The 20,221-nt window shown below is 39.0% G+C and overlaps 1 protein-coding gene across 1 annotated transcript in view; it reads right to left on the minus strand.

Annotated features, from left to right (window-relative positions):
* The window catches only part of LOC140717184 (chemokine-like protein TAFA-5), a 677,422-nt gene that overhangs the window by 548,640 nt on the left and 108,561 nt on the right, over positions 1-20,221 (minus strand). Inside the window, exon 2 of the mRNA XM_073030476.1 lies at positions 5,542-5,691. Coding sequence (XP_072886577.1) covers positions 5,542-5,691 — 150 coding nt within the window. The remainder of the gene's footprint in view (positions 1-5,541; positions 5,692-20,221) is intronic.

The raw sequence follows: 20,221 nt of genomic DNA on the forward strand, positions 1-20,221 counted from the left end.
ATGTAGAGGTTTTGCTGGCTGCTCACTCTGCAGAACATACTGTCTCCTTATTAAGGGGGCTGCAAAGAAAAAAGCCATCAGGACTGTCACGGAGGCTGCTGAGCGAGCCTCTAGATGGCTATAAATCAAGAGGTGTGACTGGTAGACCAATGCTTCTGGGTCATAACCCAGGGCCTGATCAACCCTGGCTGGGTTGACTGGGCTAGCAAGTCTGAAGCTGAAGGACCCGAAACACCTGATGACCCCGGGATACATCAACTGATGATGCATTAAGAAGAGGGACGCCTCACGTCTTAATAAGCTGGTAAGGAAGGCGGGCTCTGTCGTGGGCAAAGTACTGGAGAGTATAACATCGGTAGCTGAGCGAAGGGCGCTGAGTAGGCTACGGTCAATTATGGAAAACCCTGAACATCCTCTACATAGCACCATCCAGAGACAGAGAAGCAGTTTCAGCGACAGGTTGCTATCGATGCAATGCTCCTCAGACAGGATGAAGAGGTCAATACTCCCCAATGCCATTAGGCTTTACAATTCAACTGCCAGGAGTAAGATATGTTAAAGTGCCGGGGTTGATTGTATTAATGTATTTAAGTAAACTACTTAAGAACTTTTTAAAAGCTATTATTAATGCTTTTTGAGAGAGTGATTTAGATGCATATCATATTTTTACAGAGTTAAGTATTGTATGTAATTAGTTTTGCTACAACAAGTGTATGGGACATTGGAAAAAGTGTTGAATTTCCCCATGGGGATGAATAAAGTATCTATCTATCTATCTATCTATCTATCTATCTATGTCTCAGACTATCCTTAAATGTGTTTCAGCATCCATTCAATTCCACTGTGGATGATAACAGAACTGCCCTTTATACATCTCAAAGTTTACAATCGGCTTTCTTAACATGATACTGAGAGACACATATTGCATAATGGATATAAATACCTAAATCATTTCCAGCTGATTTCAGCAATCCAACCCAACAGCAATGTTGCTCCAGCTTATTTTTATATAAATTTAGACTCTTCTTGCTCATTATTGGATGCGTGGAATTAAATGCCCTCTGATATCTAAATATTGTTTAACTATTATTTTATTCATAAAGCTTTGGTAAATGAACTCATTAAAGGGAATTCTATCTTCTTGCCTGAGGTCACTTCATAACATGTCTTGAAATGATGCGTTTTCACTGATTTATTTTTATTTACTGTGCTCCAATGTTCAGGAGAAGCATGCTAGAGATGCAAGCAATTCAGAGTTAACAGTTTATTATTTTAATAACATTGAATTTACACTAAATCATCTTTTCATTTAATATGGCATAATGCAGCATATAATGATATATATGTGCTATGTTGGAGTTTAACCTATTATATTAAGGCAAAGCAAATCAACAGGAAATGAATGCAAATTGGGTTCATGGACAAAATATTAATCTCATTGTCTTGTGTTTGTTTGTGAAAATCTGTTTAGCCTAGAAACATACATATAGAACAGTCCAGCTCAGTCCACAATCTAATTATGCCTAGTTGCACTAATCACTTCTGTCTACGCCTGGTCCATTACCCCTCCATTCTCTGCATATCCAAGAGACTTCTTAAACACCTTTTCTGTTTCTAAGTCCACAACCACCTCTGGCAATGTTTTCCAGGGACCTATCAATCTCTGTGTAAAAAGAAGACACTGGAACAGAATTAAGTCATTCAGCTCAGAGTCTTCTCTGCCATTCAATCACTTTTCCTTCACAACCTAAACTCATCCCCTTTGGTATCAGATACTTGGACCATGGAAAAAATATATACCAGCGGTCTACTCCACCTTTGCTTCTCTTAAGATTATAAGCTATTGCCAGCTCTCCCTTCAGCTTCCAAAACTCAATAATGAACCACCCTGTTCTTTTTTAACATCTCTCTTTATAACACCAGCTCTCAATTGTATACAACATCCTGGTAAACATCTCTTTCACCACCTCTAAAGCCTCTGTATGCTTCCTATAATGCGGTGATCAGAATTGAATGCACATCTTAGAAAAATATCTATTGGATATTATCACTTTCCGAGCAGTACTCAGGGAAATTTTGTGTCATTTTGGAAAGGTGGGTGAATTTAACACCAGAGCAGAGTTGATGCCGATCGATAAAGGTAAAACAATGACAAAAAAATATAAAGCTTGCATTTATGTAGGACATTATACATAAAATCCAACATTTCCTAAAGTGTTCAAACTCAATAAAATGCTTTCAAGTTGTTTGCTTGTTTAATGCAGGAGATAACGTAGACAAGTTGCACATATTCATATATAAATACTGGCCAGTTTCCAAGGAAAAATTTTCTGTTTAGCTCTACAGTATTATGTTCACCCAAGTGAGCAGGTGGAGTCTTTGTTTCAATAGAAACATTAAACAATAGGAGCAGTAAGCTGTTCTGTCCTTACAGATGCTCCATATTCAAAATGATCCTGGATGATCATCTATCTAAATCAGTTCTCAACCTTTTTTATATCATGGGTTAATACCATTAAGCAGGGGGTCCCTAGATCTAAATACTACATTTTCACTATGCCCAAATGCCTTCATATCAAACAGTGCAGCATATATTCAATCTTACTCAAAAGTGTTTGCATATATTTAAAGCTCAAATTTTAGGACAGGGCCTTCAGTCCAAGCTGATCGGAACTGAATGAACACCTGAGCTAGGCTAATCATATCTCACCACAAAATGGTAAAGTATTTGTTTTGGGTAAACTTCAATATGGAAGGTTAACCTTCTACACAGGTTTTAAGAAGACACAAGAGTCTGCAGATGCTGGAATAGGAAGCAACACACAAAAAACTGAAAGAATGTAGCAGGTCAAGGAAATGGACAAATGATATCTCAGCCAAAAATGCTATCTTTTTCCTTCCATTGATGCTGCCCAACTCATTGATTTCCTGCACTACTTGGTGTGATTTATTTGAAGAAGACAGCATGAAAATTAAGGCAGTAAACATCAATGGACTTCAGCTAATGCTCTCTCTCTTATTTCTATGATCCACACAAAATAATGGATGTGGAAAAGGAATGTATTGATAAGAACGTAATTGGTCATTTGATGGTTTATAAAAGCATTTCTGAATGGTAGTTCTGATCAGACAGTTCTGCACCATGACCCAAGGCAATTGCCGTACATGCAGCAGGGAAGGAATAGATCCAACTTTCAGCTCCAACACACAGTCATCAAACTATCAGTCAATGTCATTCATTCTAACAGTAAGGGAAGCAACAAACAAGCTCAGGCAGCCTTACCAATTCCAGTAAATAATGAAACAGGAGGAGAAAGGTAACTGGATTAGCATCCAAAAATTATATTTTAATAAAAATTGACCGAGGAGGAAGAGTTACTGACTTTCAGTGGAGATTCTGGAAATAAAGAGAACTGAACTTGACAGAAACAAACAGAATTGGATAGATGTGTGAACCACAAGCAGTGCAAACAGACAGTCATGGTGACTGCAGCAGTTAAAGTTGGATGGAGAAAGTGGAGCAGGTAGAAAGACAGAGGAAATTGGAAATGACTGAGGGCATGGGGAAATGAGGCAGAATGAAGGATATGGGGAAATGAAGCGTATAGCAGGGGAAATTGTGAAATTATGAAGGGACATGTGGAATGGGACAGACAGAAGGACCTAGGGAACTAGAGTAGTTAGGGAATTGGATTAGATGGAAAGACACGAAGAACTGGAGCATACAGAGATACACTGACAACCAGGCATGGAGAACTGTATTTATTAGGAAAGCACAGAGAACTTGAACGATGAGACAAGAGTGGGAAGCACAAGGAACATTGGTAGCTGGCGATGGAAGAGGAAAGCAAAGTCATGAGGGCAAAGTGAAGAACTGGATAAGGCATGGAAAGCTGAAGTTAGGAGAGGAGTACAAAGAACTATGGTTCTGATAGGCAAATGAAGAGAGTAGAATGGAAGGCAGACAGATATATGAAATTACTCAGAAAAATTCTTCAAAAATCTGCCAAATACCATTTTGCTCTCTATTCCGTTGAGTCTTTATTTTTATGATTTAATAAAGTGTAAAGGGGGTTTCTTCTTTTTCTTTGTTACTGCATATGTTAATCAAAATGGCTTCTTTGTTTTGTTAAAAGTAGGAATGTTTCTTTGTTGTGAGAGAGTGCTGGAAGCTTCTTTGGGTTAAAATTTACTGATAACGAGAATTGTACTCCTTTGTAAACCAATTGGGATTAATGTTGTTCTTTCTTCTGATCCTGTAAGCTATTGTTGGCGGGCTTTTGGGGAGATTGGCGTGAAGGGGTGAGAGAGAGAGTTGCTGTAAACTGGGCGAGCAACTGACCCCAAGCGGGGGTCCAAGGCCAGGAGGTACCCCGAGGAGAGGAGAAGAAGATAGATGTGCTTGGTTGACCACTTCGGGTGGTCCTGAGCTGCGAGTCGAGGAGTTCAGAGGGGATCGAATGGTGGCCAGAAGACTTCAGTAATTGAGCTCCAACGGTTGTGCACGAAGTGGTTTGGACTTTGATAAGTTTGGCGCCTTTTCTTTATTTTTTTTTCCTTCATATATACTGTATCATTATTAATCACTTAGTTATAGTAACCTTTATAAATTGTTCTCATTTAATCGCATATGGTGTACTGTCTGTTTTTGGCGAGGCGGGGACATGACACAGCATCCACACCAGCTGATTACCCAGCTTGGCGGGGCCGAAGGCTGCTCCCCCTAGACGAGAACGAGCTGAGCGAGCCTAAGGCGACCCAGGGGGTTACAAAAGAAAATTGATTCCAAGAAATAATAGAGAGTTGCGGGAAAGAGCTTCAACTTACACGGGGTATCTGTCCAATTAGCCAAATAACACCTTACTGAGCTATTCAGTTAATGACCTGGTGCAAAGAGTGATCCACTTCCTTTAGCTTCATAAAAATGCCAACTTCTCATAGCTGTGTGATGTATCTTTAGGATTCTGCAGACCTGGCAATAACAGCTAAGGAACAAAACAGCATCATGTGAAAACACTGAATACCATGAGGTAATCAGCAGATGTGGCAGCAAATCCGTACACAAAGGTCAGCTAAAAGAGAATCTGTAATCTCTAACGATAAAATTGAGTTGCTGATTGGTTGACACAAATGAATCAAAGAAGCTAAAACTCAGGGATCTAATTATTACTCACAAAGAAATATGTTGCAGGGTAAGAAGGTATTCCATGTCCTTTAATTAATCTTTCTTTCAAAAAGTAAAAGATTTTTGACTTCCCTGCAATTATCGTTTATATTACTCTTTGATTTGGAGGATTAGTTGTCAAAGAGGAAGCAAAAATAGAGGACAGTGTCATCTTGTGAATTTCAATTCTTTTTGCAGTTTGATCCTGGTGCCCCTCAGGTCCAGAAATTTAAAATCCAAGGTGTTCAACAATTATTATTTAATTACCAAGACAATGGTTTTCAGCATCTGGCACCTAAAGTTATTATGAAGTGCTCAGAAGTAATTACATTTCAAATGAATTCCTGCTTTTCCATTTGCAACTTTCTATCACTTACCATCCACACAAGCTGGCTTGGCTCTTGTCGTACCAGCAATCTGTCCTCTCCTACAAGCACATCGTGCTGTTTGTCTGGCTATTGTTCTCCGTGGTTGACTGCTATCTCTGTCCAAGGTAACTATTTCACATGTACCCACAGCCAGCTGACCTAGAACAAAACAGACAACATAGGGATCAATGTTTACCTCTCAGTTTACCCCTGAAGACTCAACATAAAATGACAAAACAGTCACTTTGGGGGAAGCTGGAGTTGTATTGTTAGTCAAGTTTAGAATTTCAGCTCACGGTTCCTCACTAGGAGCCTAACTGCAGTAAACCGGAATGTAACATTTCTTAAATTAATTCTGATAGGAATAGTGGCATGGACCTCCTATTGATTACAAAATACATGTATACCACCATGATCATCTCCTTTGTACTCAATATACTCTCCAATTAAACATAAATACACCTTATGATAGTCTAAAATCATTGAACACATTAATAAACACATAGAACATTTAAATACCTGAAAGAAAATACTATTAGCTAACAAATTACTCCAATTGAAATTGACAAGCAGTGATCAGTTTTGGAATCACAAGGTGTAACTGTAGGTGTAGCTCTTCTCTCTATTAAAGTGGCACACAAGTGGTCAGGAAATTAATTACCATATTTATATACACACAATGGTTAGTTCCTCACTATATACACATATACAAACATATTTTTTCAAAAAATTCAAGGTAGGGCTTAAGGCTGACCTCTTGAATATAGAAATAACTAATCAGTGGATAATAAGGACAAAGCATCTTGAAAGATACTAATATTTCTTCTGACTCTTTAGTTAAACTCCGAATACAATGGCGTAAAATAATGGTCTCCTAACCTTGCTATAGCTCCCCCTCCTCCACTTTCAAGGGAATCCAGAGAAGCCCCTGTTTGCTCAATCTCAAAAGAACTCTCTTGGTGCCACTAAACAGAACATCCTCCTTTCATCAACAGATCTGTTATTTACGCTCCCACATCAATTTAATGTGACATGCCGCAAATCAGCAGCAAAATCAATTGCAAGAACATGTTGCCACTATCGTTGGTGACAGCTTCCAACCATTTAAAGTCATTTTGTTTTGTTCAGATCATAGTCTCGATAAGGCAGGTTGAAACTTCAACAGATACTTGATAAGTTTTTACTGCCTTTCTATGATCAATTCGGTGTCCTTGATTGATATTAGAGTTCCACCGACAAGACATTAGAGTTTCACCTGTATTTGGAGAAGTACAGTCTACTCATGGATAGTCATGGATGACTCCTGATTAGGGGTTTCGGCCCGAAACATCGTCACTACCTCTTCCCATAGATGCTGTCTGGTCTGCCGAGTTCTGCCAGCATTTTGTGTTTTCATGGATAGTCAACATGGCTTTGTGAAGGGAAGATCGTGCCTCACAAGCCTGATTGAGTTTTTTGAGGAGGTAACAAAATAAATTGATGAGGGTAGGGCAGTGGATGTGGTCTACATGGACTTTAGCAAAACATTTGACAAGGTCCCTCATGAGAGGCTCATCCAGAAAGTCATGAGGCATGGGATAAGTGGAACCTTGGCTGTTTGGACAAAAAATTGGCTTAAAGGAAGAAAGCAGAGGGTAGTTGTGGAAGGAAAGTATTCTGCCTGGAGGTCGGTGACTAGTGGAGTGCTGCAGGGATCTGATTTGGGACCCCTGCTATTCGTGATTTTTATAAATGACCTGGATGTAGAGGTGGAAGGATAGGTGAGTAAGTTTGCGGATGACACGAAGATTGGAGGAGTTGTGGATGAAGCTGTAGGTGGTCGAAGGTTACAAGAGGATATAGACAGGCTGCAGAGTTGGGCAGAAAAATGGCAGATAGAGTTCAATCTGGACAAGTGTGAGGTGATGCATTTTGGAAAGACAAACCAGAAAACTGAGTACAGGATTAATGGTCAGTTACTTAAGAGCGTGGATGAACAAAGGGACCTTGGGGTTCAAATCCATATGTCCCTCAAGGTCACTGCACAGGTTGATAGGGTAGTTAAGAAGGCCTATGGGTTGCTAGGCTTCATTAACAGGGGGATTGAGTTCAAGAGTAGAGAGGTCATGTTGCAACTCCACAAACCTCACCTCATTATAGGAAGGATGTGGAAGCTATGGAGAGGGTGCAGAGGAGATTTACCAGGATGGTGCCCGGATTGGAGAACAAGTCATATGAAGCAAGGTTAGCAGAGCTGGGAATTTTCTCTTTGGAGCATAGAAGAATGAGAGGGGACTTGATAGAGGTCTACAAGATTATGAGAGGCATAGATAGGATGGATAGTCGGTACCTGCTTCCCAGGGCACCAATAGCAAACACCAGAGGGCACAGGTACAAAATTAAGAGAGGGAAGTTTAGGAGAGACATCAGGGGTAAGTTTTTTTAAACAGAGAGTTGTGAGTGCCTGGAATGACTTGCCAGGGATGGCGATGGAGGTTAAAACATTAGGGGTATTTAACAGCCTCTTGGACAGGCACATGGATGAAAGAAAAATGGAGGGTTATGGGGTAGTGTGGGTTTAGTACTTTTTTTTAAGGATTATATGGGTTGGCACGACATGGAGGGCTGAAGGGCCTGTACTGTGCCGTAGGGTTCTATGGTTCTAAGCTATCATGATGTTGGAGGTTAGAAGAGTCTACAAGAAGATAATGATGATCTTATTAACAGTCAGCAATCAATTCTCATCAGTGGAGTCAGTCTTTTCTCTTTTTAAGTAATCCTTCTATTTTAGACATTTCTGTCCTCAATGAACTACCAAGAGCTTAAAAACTAAGTTGGAATTACCAATCGGCTGCCAGAATGGGTTAAATAACTCTAATTGTAACCTCAACCAAGTGGGATTTTATTCCTGTATCAAGTCTAATCCTTTGTATTGCACTTTGCAGCACAGTGTCATAAATTCACAGAGTTATACCATACAGAAATCAACTCTTTGGCTCATCATGTCCATGCCTACCTTCTAATCAATGCACACTGATCCCATCTGTCCACCTTAGGACCATGTCCTTCTCTGCCTAGCCTGTTTAAGTGTATCAAAATGCAGTAATAATTCCACCACATCCTTGGGCAGCATGTTCCAGATATCATGCATCTCTATATATGATAAACTTATCCCTCAAATCCCCTTTACAACTAATACCTCTCACCTTCAAACTATGTCCTTGTGCTTCTAATACTCTTATCATGGAAATGAAGTACATTCTGACTACCTATTCTTCACATAATCTTATATAGAATCATTGAATCACCCTTCTAATACCATTGTTTCAGTTAAGACGAACATAGTTTATCCAGTCTCTCCCCACAACTAATTTCTTCCCATTGAGCTAACACTCTGGTCAATATCCTCTGCATCGTCTACAACACAATCACATCCTCCTTATAGTTTGGCAACCAGAAATGCACTCAACATTCCAAATGAAACCTAACAATTGTTTTGTAAAGCTGCAACATAATATTCCAACCCATATACCCCATTTCCTGACCAATGAAGGGAAGTTGCCACATGCCTTCTTCACCACTTCTTCATCCCCATTTTGATGTCAAGATGGTGGTGGCAAACCATGGGGATGCATTGCAGGCAGCTTACAAAACTTCTAAAGACCCTTCTTCTGAACTGCTCTTACTGAAGCCTATAATTTCCCCTTAAGTAACACACCTTCAAACTATCTTAATGAATTAGCAATTTCACAATCTTCTGAAGGACTCAGCAGATTTAACTCTCAAGCGTGCAGGTAAGGCACCTTTAAGATGGTACATCACCACAGCCACAAGTGCAGGAGGAGGAAGAGCTCCATGCCAGACTGAAACCCCGGACAACAAAACTCCACCCAGCATCCTGCTAGCAAATGTACAGTCACTGAAGAACAAGATTGTGGACCTAAGGGCAAGATTTCTGTATGTAGGGAATTGAGGAACTGCTGTGTTCCATGTTTCATGAAGACATGGCTCACCCTGGATATGCCAGATATGTCAAAAAGACATGGGGGCTTCTCTATAAACTGGATGGAAAGGACTGCTGATTTGGAGAAGATAAAAGATGGGGTCTATGTTTCATGATAAGCTATTTGTGGTGCTCGGATACAGTGGTCTCGTTGCTTTCTTGTTCTTCTGACCTGGAACATCTATCAGTTAAGTACCAACTGTTCTACTTACCAAGAGAGTTCTCCGTAATCCTGACTATAATTTACCTACCACCAAAGACTGACATTAAACAGGCACTCAAGAGATTAAGTGTTGCCATCAGTAAACAAGAAACAGGCTAACCTGGCACATTTCAGGCTTGAAGAAATCTCTGCTCAATTACCATCAACATACAGTACTGTGCAAATGTCTTAGTCACCTTAGAGAGTTATACACACACACACACACCCCTCCTTTCATCATCTTGTACACCTCTATCAGGTCAGCTCTCATTCTCCGTCGCTCCAAGGAGAAAAGGCCAAGTTCACTCAACTCTAACTTATGATTCAACTCTAAATTGTGATTATGGGACTGCTTCATATTGGTGAACTGGGCTGTGTTCAATGACTCATCAGAGGATCTGAATGATGCACCACAGTTGTCATGGTGTATAATAGTAGTCATTAAAGAGTTTGTCCCCACAAAGTCATTCAGAGCCTTTCCCAAACAGACGTCCTGAATGAACTATGTGATCCAGTCTACTGAGGGGCAGACCAGTGGCATTCACACTTGACAACCAAGTGACAACCTATGGACACACTTCATCTCAGGTTATTGACATTTATTGCTTACTTATTTTTCAGCATTATTTCTTTTTTATTTGCACAATTTGTTGTCTTTTGCACACTAGTTATACGTTCAGTTGGTGCGGTCTTTCATTGATATGGTAACATGCTTCAAGCAGGCTTCAATTATACCTGTGCTTCAGAAGAATGTGGTAACCTGCCTCCTTGACTATTGTCCAGTAGCACGAACATCCACTGGGATGAAGTGCTTTGAGAGGTTGATGATGAAATATATACACTTCTGGTTGAGAACCGACTGGGATCCACTCCAATATGCCTCCCATTACAACAGATCTGGAGCAGATGCCATTCTATTAGGTATTGACTCAATCTTGGAACATCTGGACAGCAAAGACGCATACCTCAGGATTCTCTTCATTGATTACAGCTTGGCGTTCAATAATATCATCCCCTCAAAACTAATCAATAAGCTTCAAGACCTAGGCTATAGTATCTCCTTGTCCAACTGGATCCTCAATTTCCTCACTCACAGACACCAGACAGTTTGGATTGGTAAAAAACATCTACTCCACAATCTTCATCAACGCAGGTGCACCACAAGGCTGTGTGCTTAGCCCCCTGCTCTACTTGCTTTATACTTATGACTGTGTGGTTAAGTACAGTTCTAATACCATAATTAAGATTGCTGACAACACTGCTGTCATTAACTGAATCAACATATAGAAAGGAGATTGAACATCTGGCTGAATGGTGCCAGAACAACCTCTCACGTAATATCAGCAAGACCCAGGAGCTGATCATTAACTTCAGGAGGAGTAAACCAGAGGTCCATGAGCCAGTCCTCATTGGCAATGCTACAAATTCACAGTCTGGGGAATGGGAAATGCAAACCATAACCTATTCTTGTGATCTCAATTGCAAAGAAATCAGAATGTGTTCTATTTAAATCAATCAATCAATCTCTGATTGCCTCCTGAGTATGGTAAAGTCAAGGACCAATTACAATGCCCATATTATTTGTCACAAAAAGAGGATGAAAATAATTTGTTATAACGTAGTTTTATATTATGTTGTCACGCTTTAAAGAAATATCAGCACCTTGTGTCCTAGAGGACAAACCTTGGTTTGGAATTATATCGCAGGTAATTGAAGTAAAGCACTGTGAAAAATGTTTTCATTGAAAGTGATGGGACAAAAATGTGAACATTGGCTGAAAGGTTTTCTCTGCAATGCAATTAGTTGCAAATAAATAGGTAGGGAACCAAATGTAAAATAATTAAAAAGAAAGAAACAGGAGCATTATGTTGTGAAACACCAGAAACTAATTGAGAAAAAAAAATACAGGAGACAGGAACTTGTCCACTTAGTTTTTCCTTCCTATTTCTAGTCAAGCACTCACATATCATGTGGTGGCATTATGACATATGGCATTAATCAGGCCTACCGGAGGGTTTCGGCCTGAAATGTCAACTGTGCTTTTTTCCATTGATGATGCCTGGCCTGCTGAGTTCCTCCAGTGTTTTGTGTGTGTTGCTCAGATTTCCAGCATCTGCAGATTTTCTCTTGTTTATGGCATTCACGTATTTGCTACATATAACCCATAATGAATTATATAAACAATGAATGCTTAATCAAGCCATATATTTACAATATTGCTCAAATATTACTGAAATATTAAATACTGCACTCCTTGCAGTTTAGCTATAAATGCCAACTTAATATAGAATGCATCGCAACTCAAATGTGTAACATATTGCTTATTAGTCTCTCACACACACACACACACACACACACACACACACACACACACAGAGTTCTATATAATACAATGACTATATACACACCCATGGCATTGTAAATTTCCTCTTTCAAAGAACAGGCTTTCTCTTTCTCCACTAGTGATGCATCTCTTTCATTTCCGGAACACCCCATCTTCCCACTGCCTTTAAAGTCATAGAGATCCTCTTGTCCTTACCTCCAACCCCAAGAGCATCGGCATCCAAAACATCATTCTCCGCAATTTTCACCATCTCCAAAGGGACCCTACCACCAAATACATAATTACCTTTCCCTTTCTCTCTACTTTCTGCAAGGGTTGCTCCTTCTGTGACCCTTGACCATTTATCTACCCACTAATCTCCATCCTTGCACTTACCTCTACAAGAGGCCAAAGTGCTACACCTACCCATTCACTGCCTCCCTCACCTTCATTCAGGGCCCCAAACAGTCATTCCAGGTGAGGCAACACTTCACCTAAGGATCTGCTCGCATTGTCGTTGTGTACAAATACAGTATTATATAGTAATACTGTAGACTGTAACTACAGTAATAAGACCACAAGACCATAAAATATAGGAGCAGAAGCAGGCCATTTGGCCCATTGAGCCTGCTCCGCCGCTCAATTATGGGCTGATCCAATTCTTCCAGTCATCTCCACTCCCCTGCTTTCTCCCCATACCCTTTGATGCCTTGGCTAATCAAGAACCTATCTATCTCTGCCTTAAATGCACCCAATGACTTGGCCTCTACAGCCACTTGTGACAACAACTTCCACAGATTTACCACCATCTGACTAAAGTAATTTCTCCGCAACTCTGTTCTAAATGGATGTCCTTCAGTCCTGAAGTTGTGCCCTCTTGTCCTAGATTCCACAACCATGGGAAATTACTTTGCCATATCTAATCTGTTCAGGCCTTTTAACATTCAGAATGTTTCTATGAGATCCCCCCCCCCCTCATTCTCCTGAACTCCAGGGAATACAGCCCAAGAGCTGCCAGATGTTCCTCATACAGTAACCCTTTCATTTCTGGAATCATTCTAATGAATCTTCTCTGAACCCTCTCCAATATCAGTATTTCCTCTCTAAAATAAGGAGCCCAAAACTGCACACAATACTTTAAGTGTGGTCTCATGAGTGCCTTATACAGCCTCAACATCACATCCCTGCTCTTGTATTCCACAGCTCTAGAAATTAATGCCAACATTGCATTCGCCTTCTGTACCACAGACTCAACCTAGAGGCTAACCTTCAGGGTAACTTGCTCAAGGTCACCCAAGTCCCTTTGTATCTCTGCATTTTGACTTCTCTCCCCATCTAAGTAATAGTCTGCCTGATAATTTCTTTTAAAGTGCATGACCACACACTTTCCAACATTGTATTTCATTTGCCATTTCTTTGCCCATTCCCCTAAACTATCTAAGTCTCTCTGCAGGCTCTCAGTTTCCTTAACACTACCTGCTCCTCCACCTATCTTTGTATCATTGGTAAATTTAGCCACAAATCTATTAATCCCATAGTCCACATCAGTGACATACATCGTGAAAAGCAGCAGTCTCAACACCGACCCATATGGAACTCCACTGGTATCCGGCAGCCAGCCAGAATAGGATCCCTTTATTCCTACTCTCTGTTTTCTGCCGATCAGCCAATGCCCCACCCATACTCTTAACTTTCATGTAATTCCATGAGCTCTTATCTTGCTAAGCAGCCTCATGTGAGGCACCTTGTCAAAAGCCTTCTGCTAATCCAAGTACACCACATCTACTGTATCTCTTGTGTCTACCCTACTTGTAATTTCCTCAAAAAATTGCACTAGGTTAGTCAGACAGGATTTTCCTTTCAGGAAACCATACTGGCTTTGGTCTATCTTGTCACGTGCTTTCAGGTACTCCATAACCTCATCTCTAACAATCGATTCCAACAACTTCCCAATCACTGATGGCAGGATAACAGCTCTATAGCTTCCTTTCTCTTGCCTCCCACCCTTCTTAAATAGCGGAGTAATATTTGCAATTTTCCAGTCTATCGATTCTTGAAAGATCATTGTTAATGCCTCTGCAATCTCTCCAGCTACTTCCTTCAGAATCCAAGGGTGCATTCCATCAGGTCCAGGAGATTTATCCACCATCAAACTATTAAGCTTCCTGAGCACCTTCTCGGTTGTAATTTTCAGTACACATACTTCACTTCCCTGACACTCTTGAATGTCCAGTATACTGACAGACAGACAGACGGACAGACATATTTTATTGATTCCGAGGGGAAATTGGGTTTTGTTACGCCACACCAATCAAGACTAGTGAAGAAATATAGCAATATAAAACCATAAATAATTAAATAATAATAAGTTAATCATGCCAAGTCGAAATAAGTCCAGGACCAGCCTATTGGCTCAGGGTGTCTGACACTCCAAGGGTGGAGTTGTAAAGTTTGTTGCCCACAGGTAGGAATGACTTCCTATGATGCTCAGTGTTTCATCTCGGTGAAATGAGTCTCTGGCTGAATGTACTCCTGTGCCTAACCAGTACATTATGGAGTGGATGGGAGTCATTGTCCAAAATGGCATGCAACTTGGACAGCATCCTCTTTTCAGACACCACTGTCAGAGAGTCCAGTTCTACCCCAACAACATCACTGGCCTTACGAATGAGTTTGTTGATTCTGTTGGTGTCTGCTACTCTCAGCCTGCTGCCCCAGCACACAACAGCAAACATGATAGCACTGGCAACCACAGACTCATAGAACATCCTCAGCATCTTCTGGCAGATGTTAATGGTCCTCAGTCTCCTCAGGAAATAGAGACAGCTCTGACCCTTCTTGTAGACAGCCTCAGTGTTCTTTGACCAGTCCAGTTTATTGTCAATTCATATCCCCAGGTATTTGTAATCCTCCACCATGTCCACACTGACCCCTTGGATGGAAACAAGGGTCACCGGTGCCTTAGCCCTCCTCAGGTCCACCACCAGCTCGATGCAAAATACACATTCAGTTCCTCTGCCATCTCTGCGTCTCTCATTAACAATATCTCCAGCATCATTTTCTATTGGTCCTATATCTCCCCTCAGCTCTCTTTTACTCTTTATATACTTAAAAAAGCTTTTAGTATCTTCTATGATATAAGTTGAAAGCTTCCTTTCATAATTCATCTTTTCCTTCCTAACATCCTTCTTAGTTTCCTTCTGCAAGCTTTTAAAAGCTTCCTGATCCTCTATCTTCCCACTAGCTTTGGCTTCCTTGTACTTTTGCTTTTATTTTGGCTCTGAGTTCACTTGTCAGCTACAGTAGTGTCCTTCTTCCATTTAAAAATGTCTTCTCATTTGGAATATATCTGTCAAACCCTAATTTTTCACAGAAACTCCAGCCATTGCTGTGCTGTTGTCCTTCCTGCTGGTATCCCTTTCCAGTCAACTTTGGCCAGTTCCCTCTCATGCCATTGCAATTTCCTTTATTCCACTGAATAATCGTAATAGACTACTATTACCACTGCTAACAGTAGTAATACTATTAATAGACATCCACAACAGAGTAAATTTTAAATTGTTCTATTCAGGCCTGAAATTGTAATCACTGTGGAGGATTTGTTACTCTTATGGGATAACAACTTTCCTGACAAAGGGGGTAATTCTACTTGACAGGTGAGGCTTGTGGTTATGAAACATTCTCAGGCTCTGGGGCTTCCTCTGTGCTGGTTGTAGTTGACGGCTCTGGAACAGCAGGAAGTGGTTCTGACAGCAATGGACACCTTTCTTCCCTAAAAGTTGATTCTGCTCTCAACTGAACAATATCTTCTCCAGATGATATCAGATGCACAGTGAAGGAGAGTGGTCCAGTTCTGCCCTTAATCTTTCCTTGTACTCACTTCTGATCATCTCTGTAGCCCCTCACCAGGACTGCTTGCCCAGGCGTGAAACGTCAAACCTCATTGTTCAAGGAGTCCTCCATTTGTTTCAGATCTTTGTTCTGGCATACTCCTTCTGAGATTGGGTTTGAGGAGATCCAAGGGTGAGCACAAGTGAGAACACCGGGACAGCATAGCTGCTGAGTTGTTGGTCATGAAGCGTGCTGCACTGCAATATGCAAGAGGAAATTGATGAGCTTCTGATTTAGTGTCCGAGTAGCGTGTTCTGCTCACCTTGGTCACAGTGTGTTCTTTGGACTTTGGACAAACCTTTCCACCAAGCCATTTATAGCTGGGTAGTACAGTGCAGATGTAATATATCTTATACCAATCACTTTCAAGAATGACTGAAACTGGGGGACGTCACGTGATGACGTAGGATCGAGACGCTGGAACCCAGCTCTCCCGTAAAAAATCAATAAATTAATGTTTAAGTGAAGAAAAGTTAGTCAATGCTTTCTAAAAGTTACTTATAAACTACTCCGGATTGTATCAAGTTATGCCTCACAAACAGAAGATGAAGAAAACTACTACCGTGAAGACAACGCAAGTTGGAACAGAATCAAGGCCCACTTCTGCCAAAGAACTGCAGGCTCAGGTACATTTCACCTCCGGCGATACAGAACAGGAAACTACGGCAACATCGATCAATCCTAAAGAAAAAGACCAACGAGAACTGCGCAAACGTGAAGGAAGGAGCATGCGCAAACGAGAGCAACCAGAACTACAAATCCCAGTTACGACTGAAACCAAAAGTGAAAGTGAATCTGAGGGAGAGTCAGATTCTCTGGAAAAATCAGACAAAGATGGAGGTAAAAGTTTTTCTGGAAATATAGAAAAGACTTTGATGCAAATAATGCGTAAATTAGGCGCATTAAAAGTAATCAAAAGAAAAATGACAAATATGGAGATTATGTTTGATAAAATGACAAAAAGACAGGAAAAAATGGAAAAGAGAATTATAGATTTGGAAACTACAACGGAAGACATGGTTGAAAGAATGAATAAAATGGAAGATGATATTACTGCCTGGACATCAGAAAGAAAACAATTTATGGAAAAAATTAATAAGCTTGAAAATTTTAGTAGACGAAACAATATTAAAATTGTTGGACTTAAAGAAGATATAGAAGGAGAAGATCCAATAATTTTTTTTCAAAAATAGATCCCTGAAAAGTTGGAAATGGAAGGAGAAACTCTAATTAAGATTGAAAGGGCTCATAGAGCCTTAAGGTCAAGACCTCAAGCTGATCAAAATCCATGATCAATTTTGATAAAATGCTTAAGATACCAAGATAAAGAAAAGATCCTGAAGGCGGCTGCCCAATGTGCCAAAAAGAGAAACGGGCCATTGATGATAGCAGGGAAGGCAGTTCTTTTTTATCCTGATATAAGTTATAACCTTTTGAAGAGAAAGAAGGAATTTAACCCAGCGAAAAAAGTCTTATGGGAAAAGGGTTATAAATTTATAATGCGTCACCCAGCAACACTGATAATTTTTTTGGAGGAGGGAAAAAGAAGATTTTTTACCTATTATCGAGAAGCGGAGGAGTTCGCACAAAAACTTCCATTTATTCACTAATTACACATAGAGACTTCCAAGCGTAATGGATTAAAGATGAAGATAGAGACAGTGAATGGAAGTGATGGACATTTAAGGATGATACAGGGGAGAAAAGCAAAATTTCAGAAATACTAATTGAGAATAGTTTTTTTTTTCTTCATATATATATATATACTTTTTTATGTTGCGGGGGGGCTGGGGAGCTTTGGATCGGTTACTGCGGGATTCACGTGTGTAATCATGGCGATCGCCATGACCCATACAACAGAGGGGGGTAATGTTGTGTTCTTTTTTTTCACAACATTAGTAGGGGGGTATTTTGTTTTTTTCTTTATACTCTATTTTTCTTCTATCTTTCTGCCTGGATGATCGGTGGGGACACACATAGCAACATGGAGAATTTTAAAAAGATTTCCCAAGATACCACGAAAGTTGAAAGATTAGGTATTATTATAGATTGGAGTAACATAATTAAAAATAATGACTAATTTACTGAATTGTTAAAGTTTTAATGTTAATAGGCTTAATGGACCGGTAAAAAGAAAAAGAATTTTAACATACATTAAAAAAAAATGAAAACAGATATAGCTTTTTTACAAAAACACATTTAACAGACATAGAACATCAGAAATTAAAAAGAGACTGGGTTGGAAATGTTATTGCAGCTTCATTTAATTCAAAGGCGAGAGGAGTTGCAATTTTGGTTAATAAAAATTTACCAATTAAAATACAAAACATATTAATTGATTTGGCGGGAAGATATGTAATTATACATTGTCAAATTTTTTCAGAACTAATGACTCTTATGAATATTTATGCACCGAATGAAAATGATGTAAAATTTATACAAGACGTCTTTTTGAATTTGGCTAACGCACATGACAAAATATTAACAGGTGGAGATTTTAACTTTTGTCCAGTTTTAGATAGATCAACAAAGGTTGTCACAAAATCAAAAGTAGTAAAATTAACTCTATCATTGATGAAAGGCTTAAATTTGATTGATATATGGAGAAGAATTAATCCAAAAGAGAGTATTCATTTTATTCAAATAGACATAAAACATATTCAAGGATAGATTTTTTCCTATTATCAACGAATATTCAAGATAGAGTGAAAAATGTGGAATATAAAGCGAGAATATTGTCAGATCATTCTCCTTTGATAATGACAATGATAATGATAGATAAAGAGGAATCAATTTATAGATGGAGATTTAATTCAATATTACTAAAACATCAAGATTTTTGTGATTTTATGAAAAAGCAGATTCAGTTCTTTTTAGATACAAATTCACATTCAGTTGATGATAAATTTATATTGTGGGAAGCAATGAAGGCATATTTGAGAGGTCAGATAATAAGTTATACTTCTAAACTTAAGAAGGAATATATGATAGAAATAGATCAATTGGAAAAAGCGATTACAAAATTAGAAAAAGAATCTCAAAGAAAAACGAAGACAACTTATTAATAAGAAGTTACAATATAATACACTCCAGACATATCGAACAGAAAAAGCAATTATGAGAACTAAACAGAGATATTATGAACTAGGTGATAGATCACATAAGGTCCTTGCATGGCAGTTAAAAACAGACCAGACTTCTAAAACAATAAATGCAATTCGAACAAGAGTAAATAAAATTACTTATAAACCTTTAGAAATTAATGAAACTTTTAAGAATTTTTATTCTGAGTTGTATAAATCAGAATCACAAAATGATAATGTCAAGATAGAAAGGTTTTTATCACAAATAACTCTTCCAAAATTAAATACGGAAGAACAGAAGGGATTAGATATGCCTTTTACATTGAAAGAGGTCGAAGAAGCCCTAGGATCATTTCAAAGTAATAAATCTCCAGGAGAAGATGGTTTTCCGCCTGAATTTTATAAAAAGTTTAAAGATTTATTAATTCCTCCTTTTATGGAGTTAATACATCAAGCGGAAAGAACGCATAAACTTCCAGAATCTTTTTCGACAGCTATTTTAATACGGTAGTATTGCCAAAAAAAGATAGAGATCTTTTAAAGCCAGCATCATATAGACCTATTTCTTTATTAAACACTGATTATAAAATAATAGCAAAAATCTTATCTAACAGATTATCTAAATACTTACCAAAATTAGTACATATGGATCAAACAGGATTTATTAAAAATAGACAATCGGCAGATAATGTAACTCGGTTATTTAGTATAATTCATTTGGCGCAAAAGAGGGAGGAAATGAGTGTGGCAGTTGCTTTAGATGCAGAAAAAGCATTTGATAGATTGGAATGGGATTTTTTATTTAAGGTATTGGAAAAATATGGATTAGGAGTATCTTTTATAAAATGGATTAAAACCTTAAATACTAATCCCAAAGCTAAAGTAGTGACAAATGGTCAAATTTCAACAACATTTCAGTTAACAAGGTCAACTAGGCAAGGTTGTCCATTATCACCTGCTTTATTTGTGTTGGCGATAGAACCATTAGCTGAATTAATTAGAATGGACCCAGATATTAAGGGTTTCAGAGTTAATCAGGAAGAATACAAGATTAACTTATTTGCTGATGATGTTCTGCTTTATTTAACAAACCCATTGCACTCGTTGCGTAAATTATCCTGTAGATCAGAAGAATATGGGAAAATATCAGGTTATAAAATAAATTGGGATAAAAGTGAAATTCTACCTCTTACTAAAGGAGATTATAG

Source organism: Hemitrygon akajei, chromosome 27 (assembly GCF_048418815.1).
Source record: "Hemitrygon akajei chromosome 27, sHemAka1.3, whole genome shotgun sequence".
NCBI lineage: Eukaryota > Metazoa > Chordata > Chondrichthyes > Myliobatiformes > Dasyatidae > Hemitrygon > Hemitrygon akajei.